The 19,930-nt window shown below is 42.8% G+C and overlaps 1 protein-coding gene across 9 annotated transcripts in view; it reads right to left on the reverse strand.

The window, feature by feature from the left end:
- Positions 1–19,930, reverse strand: part of LOC110533890 (roundabout homolog 2) — a 186,188-nt gene that overhangs the window by 97,621 nt on the left and 68,637 nt on the right. For 5 of the 9 annotated variants that reach the window (XR_016483706.1, XM_090186658.1, XM_021618477.3 and 2 more), the window contains exon 2: positions 11,032–11,358. Coding sequence is in view for 8 of the 9 variants with exons in the window: in XM_090186658.1 (XP_090042784.1) it covers positions 11,032–11,358 (327 nt within the window). In the remaining variant the exon portion in view is untranslated. Of the gene's footprint in view, positions 1–11,031; positions 11,359–18,547; positions 19,327–19,930 lie in introns of those variants that run through there. The other 4 variants (XM_021618480.3, XM_090186660.1, XM_090186659.1 and 1 more) reach the window with 2 other exon arrangements.

Here is a 19,930-nt window from a genome sequence, read left to right on the forward strand (position 1 = left end):
CCACATGTGTTTTCATGGTATAGTGAAAAAAAGCTGTAATAACAATGTCTTTGATTAATCAAAAATACACAATTCCCCACTACGGTGGTGCCCACAAGTTCTACTGTTTTATACAAGACAAAGCTTTAATCTAGTCCTTTGCTGGTTACTTTTTTCACCCTTCATTATCACTTCTTGGGAAGTAAATTGCCTGTATATGCCCACTCCCTCCCTCATACCAAGTCTCTAATGAGCCTGTCTCCTCCTGAATGGACGTCTTATTGTTTAACTGAACCTCCAAAGTCTCTCATCCATGGCAAAGCCATTCAATACATCACGCCGTCTCCTGCTGGGCCCTTTAGTCTGCACCTCAATCACAACTGTAATGCAGCAACTACGACAGACCACAGCCCACTCACACACTGCTCTCAGGGGCCACATACAGTAAACATGCATTAACGCAAACCCACATATAGACAAGCACAAATGCATATGCGCAAGCACACACACGGATGCAAATGTAAAAGTACACCTATATTCAATCACAGGGACAAACATATTCATATGTAGACGCTAATACACACATGGACAAAACAGCTGGACGGTACATAAAGGAGTACATAAACGGTTCTACATGTGTATTTCTTTGCGTTTATGCATGTTGTGCATGGCACCACAATAGAGGACCATGACTTTGATTAACTAATTAGCCGTCGTACTAAGACCAAATAGAAACTATTAACCCCAGCTATTACCTTGGCCTCTTTGCAAAGTATTTAATTTCCCTGTGGACCATAGTCGGGGGCCAAGGGCCCTGTTGAATCGGCTCAATACAGCCCAGGTGGGCAGGTCACCTATTAAATCCATACAAACTCATTTAGCTCTTTAATGAAGCTCTGATTGACTTTGCAGGCTAACACATGTCTGACTCCCTGCCTCTACAAACACAGCAAGTCAGCAAGTCTGGAAAAAGATGCACAAGACCAAAAGTATTCTGGTCTGTATAACTGTACCTTTGTCCTCCGGATACCAATAGCTACTTCATTAATTAAAGATATCCTCTTCCCTCTATAATATGATTCTGTTTTCACCAAGATAAATGGAATGCTAATCGATAACTGAATAATACCATATGAGATTAACCAATAGAGATAGAAGAAGGGATAAAGTCATCATCTGCCCTGGGTTAGCCGTCCGATTGACATGGCGGAAGGTACTGCACTGCTGCAGGACTCAGAGAGAGAGGGAGAGAGAGAAGGGAGGCTCCTCTAAACACACTTTAGCCCACTGATAGATGGCTGAGGCACTGGGGCAGTGGTGCAGTCAGCCTTGCATCGTTAAACTTCTCAGAGAACACAGCCGCAATGAACTCCCAGCTGCAGCTAGCTACATCCATGCTAATATCACTCACGGATATAGCCTAACACTTTATGTGAAGTGAGAGGGTGGGGCGGTGGGGAGAGGTTCACAGTCTCACGGGGAAGAGACGCTTTAAGACAGAAGAGGATAGGGAAACAGGGACTAAGAAAATGAAAAAATATCATCTTGGAAAACATGTTTTCCTTTTTACGTAGATCAAAAATGATCAATGACCCTAGGGTAATTTCTAGTGTAGGTTACATCCCAGCTAGTGATGTCAAAGGAGTGGACCAACACAATACACAACACGACAAGTTACCATGCTAGTTCACACCATACGCAGCCAGCCCTATGCTAACCAACTGTAAGAAGGTGCAGCAGAGCTCATAAAGGGTTTTGCATGGTCCAATTAACACCAGATGCTAGCCTTTAGCCAACTTACTTGAACAAAGTCATGCACATCTCTCCAAGGAGTTAGCATGGTCCAGTTAGCACCAGATGCTAGCCCCTTAGCTCATTCTCTCTGGCCAAGAAAATATGCAAAAAAAAGTGTGATGGTCCACACTCAAAAAGATGTCGCATAAAACTTAACTTAAAACATGCTGCAAATGTGTTCCAGGGACATGCCCAATCAGGCATGTGCACAGATATGAGTCAATCTGTGCCTCCCACTCTCCAAGTGCCCTTTTGGGTGGTGTTATAATTATTCTTGCTTTATTAAGATTTGTCGCTGTTGTTCTGAACCCGTTGCCTGCAAGTCGTCGTGACATCATCAAGTTCAGCACCCTCCAGCCCATCCGTTGGTTGCACCTGTTGGTCTGCCCTGAACAGAGCTTGCGGGTGCCAGGTTGCGTCTTTTTGAGATTGCACACGCCCGGTATCAAAACATCATGGCTTGAGATGCGATTAGCACTCGAGGGTGTGTAGCTAGCTACGTAGTTTAAATATCAATAGTACTGCCCACAGCAGCAAAACATTTGATTAACACTTGGTTTACATTCTTATCAGAAAGACAGAGAGGAGCGGCTGCATCAATGACCCTCGCTCCACCCTAACTCCATCCCTTCCGCAAATCAAATCTAATCAAATGGTATTGGGCACATACACGTGGTTAGCAGATGTGAATGCGAGTGTAGCGAAATGCTTGTGCTTCTAGTTCCGACAGTGCAGTAATATCTAACAAGTAATCTAACAATTCCAGAACAACTACCTAATAAACACAAATCAAAGTTTATTTGTCATGTGCGCCGAATCCAACAGGTGTAAACCTTACAGTGAAATGCTTACTTACAGGCTCCAACCAATGGTGCGAGAAAAAAAAGGTGTGTGTGTGTGTGTGTGTGTGTGTGTGTGTGTGTGTGTGTGTGTGTGTAGGTAAGTAAAGAAATAAAACAACAGTAAAAAGACATTTGAAAAAAGAGTAGCAAGGCTATATACAGACACATGTTAGTCAGGCTTATTGAGGTAGTATGTACATGTAGGTATCGTTAAAGTGACTATGCATATATGATGAACAGAGAGTAGCAGAAGCCTACAAAGAGGGGTTGGCGGGTGGTGGGACACAATGCAGATAGCCCGGTTAGCCAATGTGCGGGAGCACTGGTTGGTCGGGGAAAATTTAGGTAGTATGTACATGAATGTATAGTTAAAGTGACTATGCATATAAGATAAACAGAGAGTAGCAGCCGCGTAAAAGAGGGGTTGTGGGGGCACACAATGCAAATAGTCCGGACAACCATTTGATTACCTGTTCAGGAGTCTTATGGCTCGGGGGTAAAAACTGTTGAGAAGCCTTTTTGTCCTAGACTTGGCACTCCGGTACCGCTTGCCATGCAGTAGTAGAGAGAACAGTCTATGACTGGGTGGCTGGGGTCTTTGACAATTTTTAGGGCCTTCCTCTGACACCGCCTGGTGTAGAGGTCCTGGATGGCAGGCAGCTTTGCCCCAGTGATGTACTGGGCCGTACGCAATACCCTCTGAAGTGTCTTGTGGTCGAGAGGCCGAGCAATTGCCGTACCAGGCAGTGATGCAACCGGTCAGGATGCTCTCGATGTTGCAGCTGTAGAACCTTTTGAGGATCTCAGGACCAATGCCAAATCTTTTTAGTTTCCTGAGGGGGAATAGGCTTTGTCGTGCCCTCTTCATGACTGTCTTGGTGTGTTTGGACCAATCTAGTTTGTTGTTGATGTGGACACCAATGAATTTGAAGCTCTCAACCTGCTCCACTACAGTCCCGTCGATGAGAAAGGGGACGTGCTCACTGCTCCTTTTCCTGTAGTCCACAATCATCTCCTTAGAGATCTAAAGGGGTGAATGAGAATATGTACATATGAGTACATGGATGAGCGATGGCCAAGTGTCATAGGCAAGGTGCAGTAAATGGTATAAAATACAGTATATACTGTACATGTGAGATGAGTACTGTAAGATATGTAAACATTATTAAAGTGGCATTGTTTAAAGTGACTAGTGATCCATTTATTAAAGTGTCCAGTGATTGGGTCTCAATGTAGGCAGCAGCCTCTCTGTGTTAGTGATTGCTGTTTAACAGTCTGATGGCCTTGAGATAGAATCTTATTTTCAATCTCTCGGTCCCAGCTTTGATGCACCTGTACTGACCTCGCCTTCTGGATGATAGCGGTGTGAACAGCCAGTGGCTCGGGTGGTTGATGTCCTCTATGATCTTTTTGGCCTTCCTGTGACATCGGGTGCTGTAGGTGTCATGGAGGGCAGGTAGTTTGCCCCCGGTGATGCGTTGTGCAGACGTCACCTCTTTCTGGAGAGCCTTGTGGTTGAGGGCAGTGCAGCTGCCATATTAGGCTGTGATACAGCCCGACAGGATGCTCTCAATTGTGCATCTGTAAAAGTTTGTCAGGGTTTTGGGTGACAAGCCAAATTTCTTGATCCTCCTGAGGTTGAAGAGGCGTTGTTGCGCCTTCTTCACCACACTGTCTGTGTGGGTGGACCATTTCAGTTTGTCAGTGATCTGTACACCGAGGAACTTGAAGCTTTCCACCTTCTCAACTGAGGTTAAGTCGATGTAGATCGAGGGGTGCACCCTTTGCTGTTTCCTGAAGTCCACGATCATCTCCTTTGTTTTGTTGACGTTGAGTGAGAGGTCGGCAGCAGCCACACAGGTAGTCTAGACCAGCTAACCACTATATACTAAAATATCCACACAAGCCACTAGCCAGGCAGCCATACATCACAAGTTAGAATATTATGAAGTTATTATTTAAGGGCATTGACGATAAATCACATGCTAGCTAACTAGCAGATTTACATCAATCATCAACATCAATGATCAGCTGATACCTCACCTTCTTTTCCTAAAGTCAATCATGTTTGTGATGAGTGAGTGTGTTGTTGCAGAAATAAATAGTCCAATGCTCAACAATGTTAAAATATTCACTACAGAGGCAGTTGGTATGATGTGGATTTTGAGATAAGACTTATGAAAGTCTTTGTTTTTTTCTCCACTTTTCTCAGTTTCAGCACCTTCCCCCTAAAAGGTCTGTGCATGGCCCTGTGCCCAAACCACCTCTGCCTCCGTTTCACCTAACTTTTCAAGTACACACACATACTCACGTACACACTCACAACTAAACACACACACACACACACACACACACACACACACACACACACACACACACACACACACACACACACACACAACACACACTCTTACAATCACTCTCAGATTGTTACAGTCTGATTGTTGCTTTATAGCTATTGTAAACTCAAAGTGCTGACTGTACAGGCGGGTCCCTTCCATCCCATTGTCAGTTAATCATCATAAAAATATGAGTTGAGATAGAGCGTTCCATCATTTCTTACCCACACACCTCTTAGTCTCTCAGGAACTTTATTTTAAGCAAATGTATTCTTATGCATCACTATATTTTATTTTGCACTGTGCTTGTACTGGAGAGGTTGCTTCCCTTATCAAAGGTACAGTACACATGGATGAAAATAAGGTACACTACACACTCCCAATGTTAAACTACCTAAACTCACTTCTTCCTAGTGTGGTATACTGTGCAAAGACCACTCTATCACTGGTGTTGTACCCCAGCTCTTAAGCGGGTGACTAGCCCACACAGTGACAGCATTGCCATGGACGACCAGGTCCTCTGACATTTGAAACTGTCAGGAAGTGCAAGGTGGCCAAGCCGAGTTCACTCTCAACTTTGACCTCGATTCTCAACACAAGCTTGACACAGGCTTGACAGTTGAGAGGCGGAAGGGGACTAGTATATGAGAGGGGTGTCTGTTGACTGGCTGTGGCTCTGTCCTCTCACAGGACATGTCCCCATACCTTCCCAGGACACACAGGGAGGCATGGCATGGGGCTGGGGCTAGTAGGTCAGCAGGTCTGGAGATGTCAGTGTGAGAGACTGAGACCTATGATTAATGAGAGCTGGCTGGGTGCCAAATACCCATACATACATTCTTCCTAGCGGCACTGCTACGGTCCAACCACAACCATAATCTCACCATGTCACTTATCACAAGTGTGCTGAATTATTGTTGATCAAATCACTAACTCAGCACCACACTCTAATATAGTACTGCATGATCTACCAACGCAATCAAATCAAATCTTATTTGTCACATGCGCCGAATACAACAGGTGTAGACCTTACAGTGAAATGCTTACTTACATTAACCAACAATGCAGTTTTAAGAAAAAAAGGTGTTAAGAAAGTATTTACTAAAATAAACTGTAGTCAAAAAATAAATAACAAAAAATAAAGATGAAAATAGAAAAATAACAAATATTAGAGAGTAATGAGGCTATATACAGGGGGTAGCGGTCAGAGTCAATGTGGAGGCTATATACAGGGGGTACTGGTACAGAGTCAATGTGGAGGCTATATACAGAGGGTACTGGTACATACTCAATGTGGAGGCTATATACAGAGAGTACTGGTACAGAGTCAATGTGGAGGCTATATACAGAGGGTACTGGTACAGACTCAATGTGGAGGCTATATACAGAGGGTACTGGTAGAGTCAATGTGGAGGCTATATACAGAGGGTACCGATAGAGAGTCAATGTGGAGGCTATATACAGAGGGTACCGGTAGAGAGTCAATGTGGAGGCTATATACAGGGGGTAGCGTACAGAGTCAATGTGGAGGCTATATACAGGGGGTACTGGTACAGAGTCAATGTGGAGGCTATATACAGAGGGTACTGGTACAGAGTCAATGTGGAGGCTATATACAGAGAGTAGCGGTCAGAGTCAATGTGGAGGCTATATACAGGGGGTAGCGTACAGAGTCAATGTGGAGGCTATATACAGGGGGTAGCGGTCAGAGTCAATGTGGAGGCTATAGTGCTTGGCAACGCAGATGCTTGTTGGTGCGCGCGAGCAGTGAGGGTGCAATAACTGAATAACATGTACGTTTTAATTTATTTTGCAACGCGAGCGCCCGCGACGCGAGCGTTGTGTTCAGCATGTTAGTCCACTCTATCCATACACACCATCACACTATGCAATATTGTACGTTGTGTGCAAGCCAAAACATCTGACCACTCCAGGCGTTTATCCTAACCGTCTGTCTGTCTGGCTATCTGTCTGGGACGATGAGGGTTTATTGATTGATGTTTGTCTGTCTGTCTGGCTACTCTTCTAATAGCCAGAGGAGTGTACAGAGGGGAGGGGGTGAGTGGGTGAATTATTTATACCAATCAACACCCCCTCCTCCTCTCTCAACACATCATCATTAATGTGATTCAGTCACTTATTATAGCTACTCCTAATCCCATCAGCAGCCAGTCACTCCCATTAGAGCTGTCTGCAGGGGGTTGGGGGTCAGAGGGGTGTTTGTGGGGGTTATAACGCTATAACTGAAATAGAGTTCAGCTGAAGTGTTGGAGCGGGCGGTGTGGTGGCTGGGAGGTTGCATGTCTGGGTGTTGCTGACATCGAAAGCAGGTGATGATTGTTATTCAAATCATCTCTGGCTGTTCTGACAAAACAGCAGGAGCTTGCCGACACCGTACCGACACTGTGTAACAGTGGCAGAAAACACTATGTCCTCTTCAGACCTGATCCACCTGTCCTCGAGGCACAACAAGACTAAAGCTGTGTCTCAGGTGGCACAGGAAAAAACACCTCATGGTAATACTGCTCTTTAGTCAACAACTCAAAAAGTCTCAATTAAATAGTACTATTTCATCTATGTTCCCATGAACCAACAATAATGCATGAGAGCCCCAGGAGGGATCGCTTCGAGCAGTTTCACACCCAGAGACATAACTATCTGATTAGCATCTCAATTAGAGCTTCCTCACTATGTGCAACTCAGAGAAGGGAGAGTGTGTATTTAACTTAAGTACAATTGATGTCTAATGGGACTCGTGTAATGGCATTTAGAGTTAAGGCCAGGGCTATGATTCAGAGACTTGAAAAAGGGAGTCAAAAACAATATCAGAACTGGGAAAAGGCCGGGCAAAAGGTAAAGCCTTACGTTTTTGCTGTCTCTAACACAATTGCATGAAATGCCAAACACTCTTAGAGGTAAAAGTGCCTGGAAGAACCTTTAGTGCTGCCACACCGGCGGAACCTTTCCAGTTGAAAAAGGTTCCTCGAGTAACCCCTCTGAAAAGGGTCTTCGAGGAACCCCTATTGTAAAGGTTCAAATTGGAACCTTTTTGTGATGGGCGTAGTTCAAATTGGAGGTGCGGCCTAACAGATTAGAGGTGTGGCTTTCAGATACTGTAGTTATTTTTAGTCATAAATGTCATTTCTGTTCATGTTACATTTGTTCCTTGAATATTTATGCATATTACATATTCTAATATAATATGAATAACATTGCTGATTACGCACAGTAATAAAGTGGTAACTATTCTAACTTTGGGATTTGCATTGGCTTCTGAGGAACTCATACACCTATGTTAGCCTCACTGAAACTACGAAACTGTCAGTGTTCAACCTTAATATGTGATGACAATACAACAAAACCTATTAACAGGAATGGCATTTACTCTAACGCGTGGCCAAAAAATGTATATCTTAAAGCCACGCCCCTCCTAAGCCATGCCTCCACTTCAGTGTTCCTCCAGGAACCCATTGCAACATTGAACCATTAAAGGTTCTTCCAAGAACCCCTCAACTAACCGAAGGTGCAAATTTGAACCATTGACTAGCAATAGTTCATTGATGAACTCCAGGGGTTCCTTGAGGATCTCCAGGGTTCCTATTCTCCTACAGCACACTAATCCAAAATGATTTAAAATATGTTCTATATGTGAATTCATCCACAATATATCATCTTTTTTTTTTAAAACAACAATAAAAATGGCAAGCCAGCACATCCCCCTCCTACTCACACACACTTCCTTTCCACCACACACTCTTCCCTCCCACCACACACTTCACACTCTCACACACAGCTGTCTAGTTGGAGAACCGATGTGTGTGTCTCAGATATCCTGCGGCTCTTCACCCATAATCCTTTCCCAGGACAGCAGGGCAGTATTGATTACAAACCAGGCAGAGGAAACAGCAGGAGGAGGAGGAGAAGAGTACAGGGGAATAAAGGATAGAAGGAGGAAAGTGAGTGATATGGGAAGGGAGTTGGGAAGGAGAGGGTTGGGAAGGAGGAGAGGGTGGGGGAGAGAGGAGATGAGGTGCATAAGGAGACACAGAGTTCTCAGGTTTCGTCTTCATCCAGCAGCTGTTGGGTTTGAGTGAGAGGGTTGTCTCCCGGGCTCATGCCAAACACAAATCCACCAGCGTCAAAACTGGACCATACCTCTATAACTCTGCTTCACCACTGACCCCAGGGCCAGTGCCGTTTCTAGGCATAAGCAACATAAGTGGCTGCTTAGGGCCCCGTGGCCACTAGGGGGCCCCAACCCCCAATATGTTTTTTAGGGGGTCAGTCGGGGTCTCAACTTGCTGTTAGTTAGGATAGTAGAATAGACAATGTATAATTTCGATATTTGGTTGTGCATCAGCAGTTTTCCTTTTGTTATGTCAGTCACTGACAGTCACTCAGTTATCCCATATCAGCTAACATTTTATAGATGACTAGGTAAGTTAGTCTAGCCAGCGATCTAAACCTTGTAGTAATCAGGGCTGAATTACTGACCGAGCACCCAAGGCCTAGAGGCCCTGACCTCCAGGGGCCCCCATTGTATTTGTTCGTCACTCACTCAGATATCATAAGAACATGGCATAAGTCATGGCAAAATGTGTAGAATTGCAGGAAATGTGTTTTAAAACTGCTAAATGTTTTCTCCATCCCTTGGCAAATCTCTCTTAGGGCCCCCAAAAAGCTAGAAACGGTCCTGCCCAGGGCACAGACAGCAAGACAGATGCCTGATGACAGATTTAAGAGAGGACAAAATGGAGGGAACCTCTCCTCTCACACCTCTCCTCTCACCCCAGGGAGGAAAGTGTACACCACACTGAAGTCATCGGGTCATACTTTCCCTTAAGAACCCCACTTAAAAACACACTGCAAACCCCCCAGTCTATAATGTATGTGAATGTAAATATGTATGTAGATATGGTTGTAGCACAAATCTATAATTACATACCATTCTTATTTTCATATATTTCCATTGTTTCTCAGGCGTTTGCTGTGAGTGATCAGAATGTGTGTGCTGTGTGGTATGTTAATGTCGAGGAATCAGTTCAGTTTAACACATAATGGCGATGTGAATAGCCCAGAGCTCTTGTTTCCTACACAGGGAAAGTGTTGGCTGGGCGCAGGAAGAACGGAGGAAGGAGAGAATAACTTGGGTGAAATCCTGCTCTCACTGCCTGGAGCGATGTTCAGCTCTACCCACACATCGCTCACAAAGGTCACTCAAACAGGTCTTTTTAACTATGTACACACACAAACACACACACACACGAATGTAGGATTGCACACACGTGCACGGTGCACACAAGAACACACGCAAAGAGGAATATAGAAGATGGAAGGCACACAAACATGCGCCCACAAGGATCAGTCAAATAGGTCAGGTCAAGTTACACAGATGATGACAGCCACACATTTTACATGTGGGCTCAGTCCCCATCCCTCAACAAAGATGTATGCTCCTTCCATATAACACCCTAACCTCTATCCCCTACATACATATAGTCACCTCCAAAGCACTGAAAAATTCAACACATCATTTAACATCAACCCCTCCCACCTCAGAGACCACATTAACTTCCCAGCGAGGGGAAGAGGAAGTACACAACGTCAAATGCAAATAAAATAACAATCTAGAGACTTCACCAATTTATCATGATTTTTTCATTCAGTCTCTTAGGACCCCAGTAATGGCCATCAATAAATCAAGCTGCTGTCACACTCTTAAGACCTATAGGGACCACTATATAGAGAGCCTATAGGTCTAGAAACACATGCACGCGCAAACGTATGAATACACACACACACACACACACGCGCAAGCATTTCATTTTTCAACACAGCATTATTCTCTGCAATTATTCTCCATAATTATGCTTCTACATAACTTGAAGTTATGACCGTAATATTGCCACCCATAAAACATGTAAATGTGTTACTAATATAATTTTTATGGTCATATCTTTGAGTTTGCAATAACAGCATCATTAACACATACACAAAGGCAACACAGCTAGGCCATTGGGGCCTATCTCTCCAACTTCATGGCACTCATCCATAAAATAGATAGTTGTGGGACTTACATGCTACTTCTAATGATGCGTTTCTGCTCACTGCCTCCCCCAGGTAGTTACGGGCCACACACACGTAGCTGCCGTCGTCTGGCTTGCTGCGTCGGCCGTGGACGATACGTAGGAAGAAGAGGGAGCCGCTGGGCAGCAGCATGCGGTGGGAACGGGGGTTGTCCCGGTCTGTCTCCACACGCTCCCCGTCCTTGTACCACTCCACCGTGGGGGCAGGACGCCCCTCCGCCTTGCAGTTGAGGGTGGCTGGCTCCCCCTTGGACACAATGAGGTCAGAGGGGTGCTCCACTATCCGGGGAGGGGAGTCATCCTGACGAAGACGAGATCCTGAGAGGAGAGTAGAGGAGAAAAAAGGATTTGCTACACATACGACCACATAAGATAATATGTTCAGTAATACCACCTGACAATATCGATAAGGCTGGATTGATGATTGTCTGAGAAAAAAGCCTATAAATGAGAGCCAGGCCCTGACAGGGAACACCATGTCACCACAAAACACAAGCCTGAATAGCCACACTGACAGACAGGAGCCAGGGAGTGATTATCGCTAATTAGCTTTTTAATTTACACACTCTGTCAAAGGCTCTGTTCCTCTTAGATGCCGCTGGGTGGTGAGTGGGTAAAGGTTTTTTGTGACATTTTTTATTGTTTTGGTGTTCGGTAGGGGTTTTTCAGCTATTTCGAGCACACACATATTTTACTTGAGGCAAGTCGAAGTTTGGTAGCTGAAGTCTACACCCTTGCGTTCGGTGATTGGTCAACAGTACTACTCCAAGGAGAGGGAACTATGGACGGGATACTTCAATGAAGTGTTTGTTGTTATTCAACTAGTTTTCATTAACATTTTTTCACTTGACAAATACTGCACCAAACATTTTAGTAGGATGTAAAATTGCACAACTAAGACCTCTGCAAAAATGTCAAAAGGATTTCCAGATTTCTTGATTTATCTTAGATTCCTTCAGACTATTTTGAGTAAGTTTTCATAACAATCGGTAATCGGCATTTTTGGACACCGATTATGGCCGATTACATTGCACTCCACGAGGAGACTGCGTGGCAGGCTGACTACCTGTTACGCGAGTGCAGCAAGGAGCCAAGGTAAGTTGCTAGCTAGCATTAAACGTATCTTAAAAAACACAATCAATCTTAACATAATCACTAGTTAACTACACATGGTTGATGATATTACTAGTTTATCTAGCTTGTCCGGCGTTGCATATAATCAATGTGGTGCCTTATCATCGAATCACAGCCTATTTTGCCAAACGGGTGATGATTTAACAAGCACATTCGCGAAAAAAGCACTGTCATTGCACCAATGTGTACCTAACCATAAACATCAATGCCTTTCTTAAAATCAATATACAAGTATATATTTTTAAACCTGCATATTTAGTTAATATTGCCTGCTAACATAAATGTCTTTTAACTAGGGAAATTGTCTCACTTCTCTTGCGTTCTGGGCAAGCAGAGTCAGGGTATATGTAGCAGTATGGGCTGCCTGGCTCGTTGCGAACTGTGTGAAGACCATTTCTTCCTAACAAAGACAGTAATTAATTTGCCAGAATTATACATAATTATGACATAACATTGAAGATTATGCAATGTAACAGCAATATTAGACTTAGGGATGCCGCCCATTAGGGGCGGCAGGGTAGCCTAGTGGTTAGCGCATTGGACTAGTAACCGAAAGGTTGCAATCCCCGAGCTGACAAGGTACAAATCTGTCGTTCTGCCCCTGAACAGGCAGTTAACCCACTGTTCCTAGGCCGTCATTGAAAATAAGAATTTGTTCTTAACTGACCTGCCTAGTTAAATAAAGATAAATTTAAATTAGATCAAATACGGAACAGTTCCGTATTTCACTGAAAGAATAAATGTTTTGTTTTCGAAATGATCGTTTCCAGATTTGACCATATTAAGGACCTTGTATTTCTGTGTGTTATTATATTATAATTAAGTCTATGATTTAATATTTGATAGAGCAGTCTGACTGAGCAGTGGTAGGCAGCAACAGGCTCCTAAGCATTCATTCAAACAGCAGTTTCCTGCATTTGCCAGCAGCTCTTCACTGTGCTTCAACCATTGCTCTGTTTATGACTTCAAGCCTATCAACTCCCGAGATGAGTGCATATAAGAACATCCAATAGTCAAAGGTATATGAAATACAAATGAAATAGAGAGAAATAGTCCTATAATTCCTATAATAACTACAACCTAAAACTTCTTACCTGGGAATATTGAAGACTCATGATAAAAGGAACCACCAGCTTTCATATGTTCTCATGTTCTGACCAAGGAACTGAAACGTTAGGTTTTTTACATAGCACATATTGTACTTTTACTTTCTTCTCCAACACTTGTTTTTGCATTATTTAAACCAAATTGAACATGTTTCATTATTGATTTGAGTCTAAATTGATTTTATTTATGTATTATATTAAGTTAAAATAAAAGTGTTTATTGTTCATTCAGTATATAATTATAATTGTCATTATTACAAATATATATAAAAATCTGCCGATTAATGGGTATCTGCTTTTTTTGGTCCTCCAATAATCGGTATCGGTATTGGCCGACCTCTAATTATGAGTAACTGTGAGTAAATGTGGAAACAATTGTGAACGTCGGTCTCTAATTCTAATTGAGTCTTCAAGTAGGCACATGTGTGCCTGTTAGGATATATAACAGCATGGACATCTAAATGTACAGTGTATGTGTGTCTTTGTCTCCTGGGTGAATGAGGAGTCTGTTTCTCTGTCCCTCTTCCAGGGTTGGATGTCACCGTGAACAAGTCAACAGGAACGCATTCCTCGTGTGGTGTGTCGGTTGGAAGTGGAGGAAAAATTATTGCTCCCATGACTGCCTCCAGCACTACCCAGTACCCATAACCCTCCTCTTCTCCCCTTGTCTGTGTCGGCGACGCAGTGAGGCAACACCACACAACATTATTCTATCATTACTCTTAAGGAGATAAATGAGATATTACAAACAGTACTCTGTCTCTCTGTGTAAGGATGGGAGTATGTACTTAAGAGGGTAACCTGGGAGCGAGCTATAGCCTTTTGTTGGATGATGAGACTAGCTGAGCCATGACAGAATTATATGTTTTAGTAATAGGTTTAGTTTTCTGCATCTGCCGCTCTTTCAAGTACACACACATCTTTGCTAGTGCTATTTGTATTGGCATCTGGTAAAAATTCACTAAATCAATCCAATTCCACCTTCCTAAATCCAGTTGACTCTTCCCATTCCAATAGATGGATTTTCTAAAGCCTTGTGACTGGCAGGCTCCCTCCGTCGCAAACTGAGTGAAGCTGCCAGCCACTGTTCTCCCTGGGACACCACACTCCATAAGGCCACTCTCAGATGATTCCCAATACCCAGCCTACTCAAGTGTGCCGACTCCCTGCCTGTCTAACTTACTCTCTCTTCCGCTCGCTCCACCTTCCTCCCCCACACCCACCTCCACCTAGTGTTTAATGGCCCTAATGGGGGCTGGCTGGCTGGATCCATTCAGCTATAACCACAATCATAAAATCACACATAACCAAAGATCTCTGCTCTCAAAAACGCTTTTCGTTTCATTAGTCGTTCAATGAGCTTGTTCATGGAACTGCCTACGCAATTCATGCACTCAGTTTCACCCAAGTCCTGAGAGCAGTACAGAAACTGAAACAGACTAATGCTGATTAAAACCACCAAGGGCTTACTCTACTGCAGCCTTGCATACAGTACGTATGAGGAGTGGTTTGCTCACTATAACAATGGCTTCCACCGGTGGATTTAGCCCTGAATAAAGATCTTCCAACAACCTGAACTTTCTGAGATAACGTTTTCCCCAACAGAGCAGCCATGGTCTTGACAAACTCATTACTCGTTACCTTATCTCCCTCTCTGAGGTAAAACTGTACGCCCAGGCGACAGCAGCGCAGTGGCTGTCTGAAAGCAGTAATGCCATAGATACGCTTGACTGGGATTTAGCTGAAATCTGGCGACATAAAAACATATGAAAACACCACTATCTCCTTCTGCACTTTAACTTTGACCATATCAACTGTCACATCCATTTCGGCTGACATCCCTCTCCTACTGTACATAGCTGCTGGCTGGAACATTTATAAAGCGAAGTGTACTGAGAGAACCCAGTCAGCAAGAATGGTTATAGTAATACCATCACCAACCACTGATATTATCAACACACTGTACTAATTTTCACAAATCATAATGTCCTTTGTAGCTACAGTGCAAGTACAATTATACTTTTATAACGTATAAATGTATTTTAATTGCTGACTGGTGAACTGCACTGTGCACTTTCAGTGTTTGCACTTACCCAATGTCCACTTATCAGGAATTGACTGAATATGTGACCTGTTTTATTAAGCTAGGTGTATGTCGCATTTCACTACTTCACAAGAGGCATTTTAACGTGGTTTTGTGTTTTTTTGGCAGAAATGCCTTCTGGAATATGTGAACTTTCATGTGCCTTAATAACAAATGTGTATTCCATCTGTAAATTACGAGCCAAGTTGGTTTAGCCACAGAAAAAGACAGGAACCTTCCCGCTAGCCATGACTGGATGAGATAATGTATGGGCTGGACATGCCGGGAGATGCGTTTGGATTGGTCTACCTTGTAGCACGACTCTGTCAATAACGTGAGCTGCTCAGTATGTGCTGATAATCCTTTCTAGCTCGGGTTTTTGGAAGATATAACGTTAGTCATCAAGAACTACAAAAGTTTTGTTACTTTTCTCAACAACATTGATGCCCTGAATTTAGCAGGTGCTATTGACAGAGCAGTTGGAAAAAGTTGTGATGGGGTATTTTTCTGCACATGCCACGGTCAATGTGAACCGGAATGACTTGACACAACGATGGCCAAACAAGATGTAGCTATTAACAAAACAGAGTTAAATGGTTCCAGTCTGCCGTGAAGCATTCATCCATGTATACGGGTAAGAGTCTAGCTACATTTTCAGATATTATAAGTTTCTAATTTTGTCAGGAAGTCATTTTCATTGCAAGTTAAAGAATACTGTTAGCTAGCGAGCGAACATTAGCTTACTGGCTTGCTAGCTCATGTTAAGAGTATGATCTGTGTAGTAGTATTATTCTAATCAGAAAAAACTATTTGCATTGCTAGTTATAGCCTAACTTTGGCTAGCTAGCCTTGGACCTAGTTGGCTAGCTTTAGCTACCTGCAGATTCATACTACTGCTATGACAATCAGTTTGTATTGGTAATGTTAGTAGTATACAAGTAAGCATTTCACTGTACTGTTTACACCTTCTGTATCCTGTGCATGTGACAAATACACTTTGATTGTATTTTATATAGTGTGTGTTTGCCAGAGACGGTAATGTGAAGAACAACATGACCTGCACCAAAGTCAGTTTAGGATATAGGGCCAAGGACTAGATAGAGTGTATTTTTACCTGAAGTTTTTCCTCATTGTAGGCTACTACTTTTACCACTTTTAGTCTTGAAATCTTTGGTTGTTTACTACACTACTCACATTGTTTAGCACATGGCCTCACATGTGAATCCTTAAAGAGATGGGTGGTGCAAAAGCTGTGAATGATTTTGAGTGGGTGTAGACAAAGAAGAGCTCTCCATCAGGTGTACCAAAACATTCAAGGGCCATTTTCTCAAGAGGGGTTACAAGTTTATCATCTTTCAAAGCAGAATTACTTTCCAATTGTTCCTCAACTGAAGTGTATGATATACCATTTTCTAACTCTGAGTCTCCACTGTTATTCAATGTAAAAAACACAATTTCGAATCCAGATGGTAAGTCACATATAGACTAATGATTATTGACCCTCTTGGACAATGGGAAGATTCTGCAGTACTACAAGGTTTATTCAAGCCAAACTCTCCAATCCAGGCAGATGATGATAAAGTGTCTTTCTCTGTGACTTGGCGACGTCTCGTCATTTTCCTGTTTAATCTCAGGCTTACTTTCATTCACACAGCGCTGCCAAGACCTTGCTCATTTAAGCACTCACAGACAGTCAAACAAATGGTAATTGCCCATGGCCTTGTGCCTAAAATCCTCTACTAACCCCACCATGTCACCCTCTTTCACGCACAACACTAACACACATGCATAGGCAGTACAAACCTCAAACCCAACTTAACAAAGTTAGAAAGAAAAGAGTGGCAAATCAATGAAGAGAGAGAGAGAGAGAGAGAGAGAGAGAGAGAGAGAGAGAGAGAGAGAGAGAGAGACAGAGAGCGTGAGAGAGAAAGAGAAAGAGAAAGAGCGAGAGAGAGAGACAGAGAGAGAGAGACTTTAATGGACCGTAGACACTTAACGCACAGTATAACACATGCTTCCCAATTGTAAATGTATAGGAGTTTAAAAAAAAATCCATGTAGAATAAGCAATGGGGTGGGCACCAGTGTATATAGAAGTCAACAGCCATTGGGACATCCCCCACGCCTTGGGGCACCAACCTCCTTTTTCACCAAATCAATGCTCTCAATGTGGACATAATAATCAACAACAGCTGCATGTCCAGTGGGGGACAACACGGTTATGAGTTGTCCTCAAGGGACAGACAGTGCTTACAGTATGTTCTGTGACCAGGGGACACAGTGTCCACATATTACAAACCAAAACAAATCAAAGGACCATAAGATCATTCAGCATAATAGTCTCCATGACAAGTTTTGCTACATTTCAGACAAAGGATCTAAACTCCACCAGCTGCATATCAGAACCCAAATCAACTGGGCATAACACAAGTCTTCTGATGTTCAGGGTCCACCTGCATATAGATGCACCAACACAACAGCTTCCTCTTAAGAAGCTGTTAAGAAGCTCTTAAGAAGCTGTTAGAAGGACATCAATGGTGTCTATGAAATTTGAAAATGTTGGGATGACAACTTATTATATATAAAAAGATGACAATAAATCGAAAACGGACACCTATTGAATATGTGAGTCACCTATGGGCAATTCATAACCATGCACAGAATGTCATTAAATTAAATCTGAATAACTGCTGTATTAAATTATCAGCCAAGGGCAAAGTTAAACCTTTCATATCCTCCCTAATGATATACGTGCATGATATCAATTAGGAAGATTAAATTAATGAACTTTGGAATTAATCAGGAACCCCCAAACCAAGCATATGTATACATTATTAATTATTATGACTGTTCATCAATTTCAACAAATCGATCAAATAACACAGTGACAATATGTTGCTCGTAAAATAGTCAGGTGTGCTGCAAAGCCAAGTTGAAAGGAGCAATCCCGGCATGCTGGAACTCATTGAGCGCGCAATGGGAGACCACACGTGCAACCCCTTTTCACCTGTCTTTTCCAACGTTTTGAAATGAGGAATAAACGGAACAACTGATGCAAAATACTGTTGTTACTGCAGGTGGTCTAATCAAACGGGGGGATGGAAAACGAAAAACAGGAAAACGCTATGTTTGTATTAGAAAGTTAATCGTGTAGACCAAATCAAGGTTAAGATATCAGGACTTACCGTTGATTTGGGTGTGCAATAGTCCACAGAAAAATAAAAACCGTAGTAGACCCATTCTGGCATACTGTAGTAACCGTCCACGGTTTATCTGCACACAGATTTGTCCGATAGACTTCTTTATCTTGCAGATTGTCCGACTCTCAATAGTTTTGGTTCTTTGAACATGAAATATGGACTTTTAATACAGTTGTTTATCGTGAAGTGTACAACGAAATCATTCACGAGACGACTTCATGTTTTCTCTCAAAGAGCGCACCGGATGGGCAGCCTACTTCTCCATACATAATGTTTATAGCTGGGTGTCTCACCAAGCAGACACCAACCGCGCAGAGCAACGATGTGCTCGTCTCATAACATCGCCCCGACCTCCCAGAGCCTATTTCATGCAATGTTCCGTCCAGCTAAAAGTGTCCAAAGCGAAGCAAACACTCAATATAGATTAGAAATAGTCAGAATGACCATGATTTTAAATATCACTTCGAATGAATGTGCGCTGTTATATCTTTACACTGTTGTGAGCCAACAGTGGTGGTTCCAGACCCGAGGTGAATGAATAGCTGCAGTTACAGCTCCCTCCTCGTAGAACTGTGAAACACTGGTAAAGCAGTGGGCTATAGGAACGCAGATGCGCAGACTTCCATCAAACCAGTGCAAGATGTTGCCCCTATGCGATGATCTGAGGTCAGTTTGGGTTTACATTAAGATCTGAATTAGACGATAAACTGATCCTAGATCTGAACTGTACACAGCCGACGGGGCAGCAACATACAGAGAGTGCTGTGGAAACCGCATACAAATTACATAAACACATTAGGCTATCACAATATTTATTTGCAAGATGTGAGTGCAGGAATGTTATTTGGGATTGGTGTTTAATTAAATGGCTACCTTTGCAATTGGTATGCGTTTGATAGGCAAATTAAGGCAATCAATGGTACTGCTCTGTGCCCGTTATAACATCTGGAGTAGGCCTATATAGGCTAAACATCCATGGACAATAAAGTAGCGTCCCCTATCGACGACATGGCTATCTCATAGATCTCGTCTGGCATAGACAGAATGGGACTGCAAAGTGTTTTGTATATGGCAATTTCTCAGTCAATATCAATGACAAAATGACTGCTAATAACCCATGGCGCATACTGTCTCCTGTCAGCGGTCGATTCCTGCAACATGCATCACAGGAATACAAATCCTGTGATATATTTTTATTGAACTGCGCATTCAATGAGTTATTTGAGCAAATACTCTTCCCAACAAGCACATTCAATAATGCTTATCTACTGATAATTCCGTTTGCTCGGTGGACTGAATTGAAATTTCCTGTGACTTTTTGGTTAATCCCTTTAGTATAAAGGGAGTCATCATTTAGTGTCAGGAGTC

The sequence above is a fragment of the Oncorhynchus mykiss genome, chromosome 10 (genome assembly GCF_057628025.1).
Source record: "Oncorhynchus mykiss isolate SJ-2025 chromosome 10, ASM5762802v1, whole genome shotgun sequence".
NCBI lineage: Eukaryota > Metazoa > Chordata > Actinopteri > Salmoniformes > Salmonidae > Oncorhynchus > Oncorhynchus mykiss.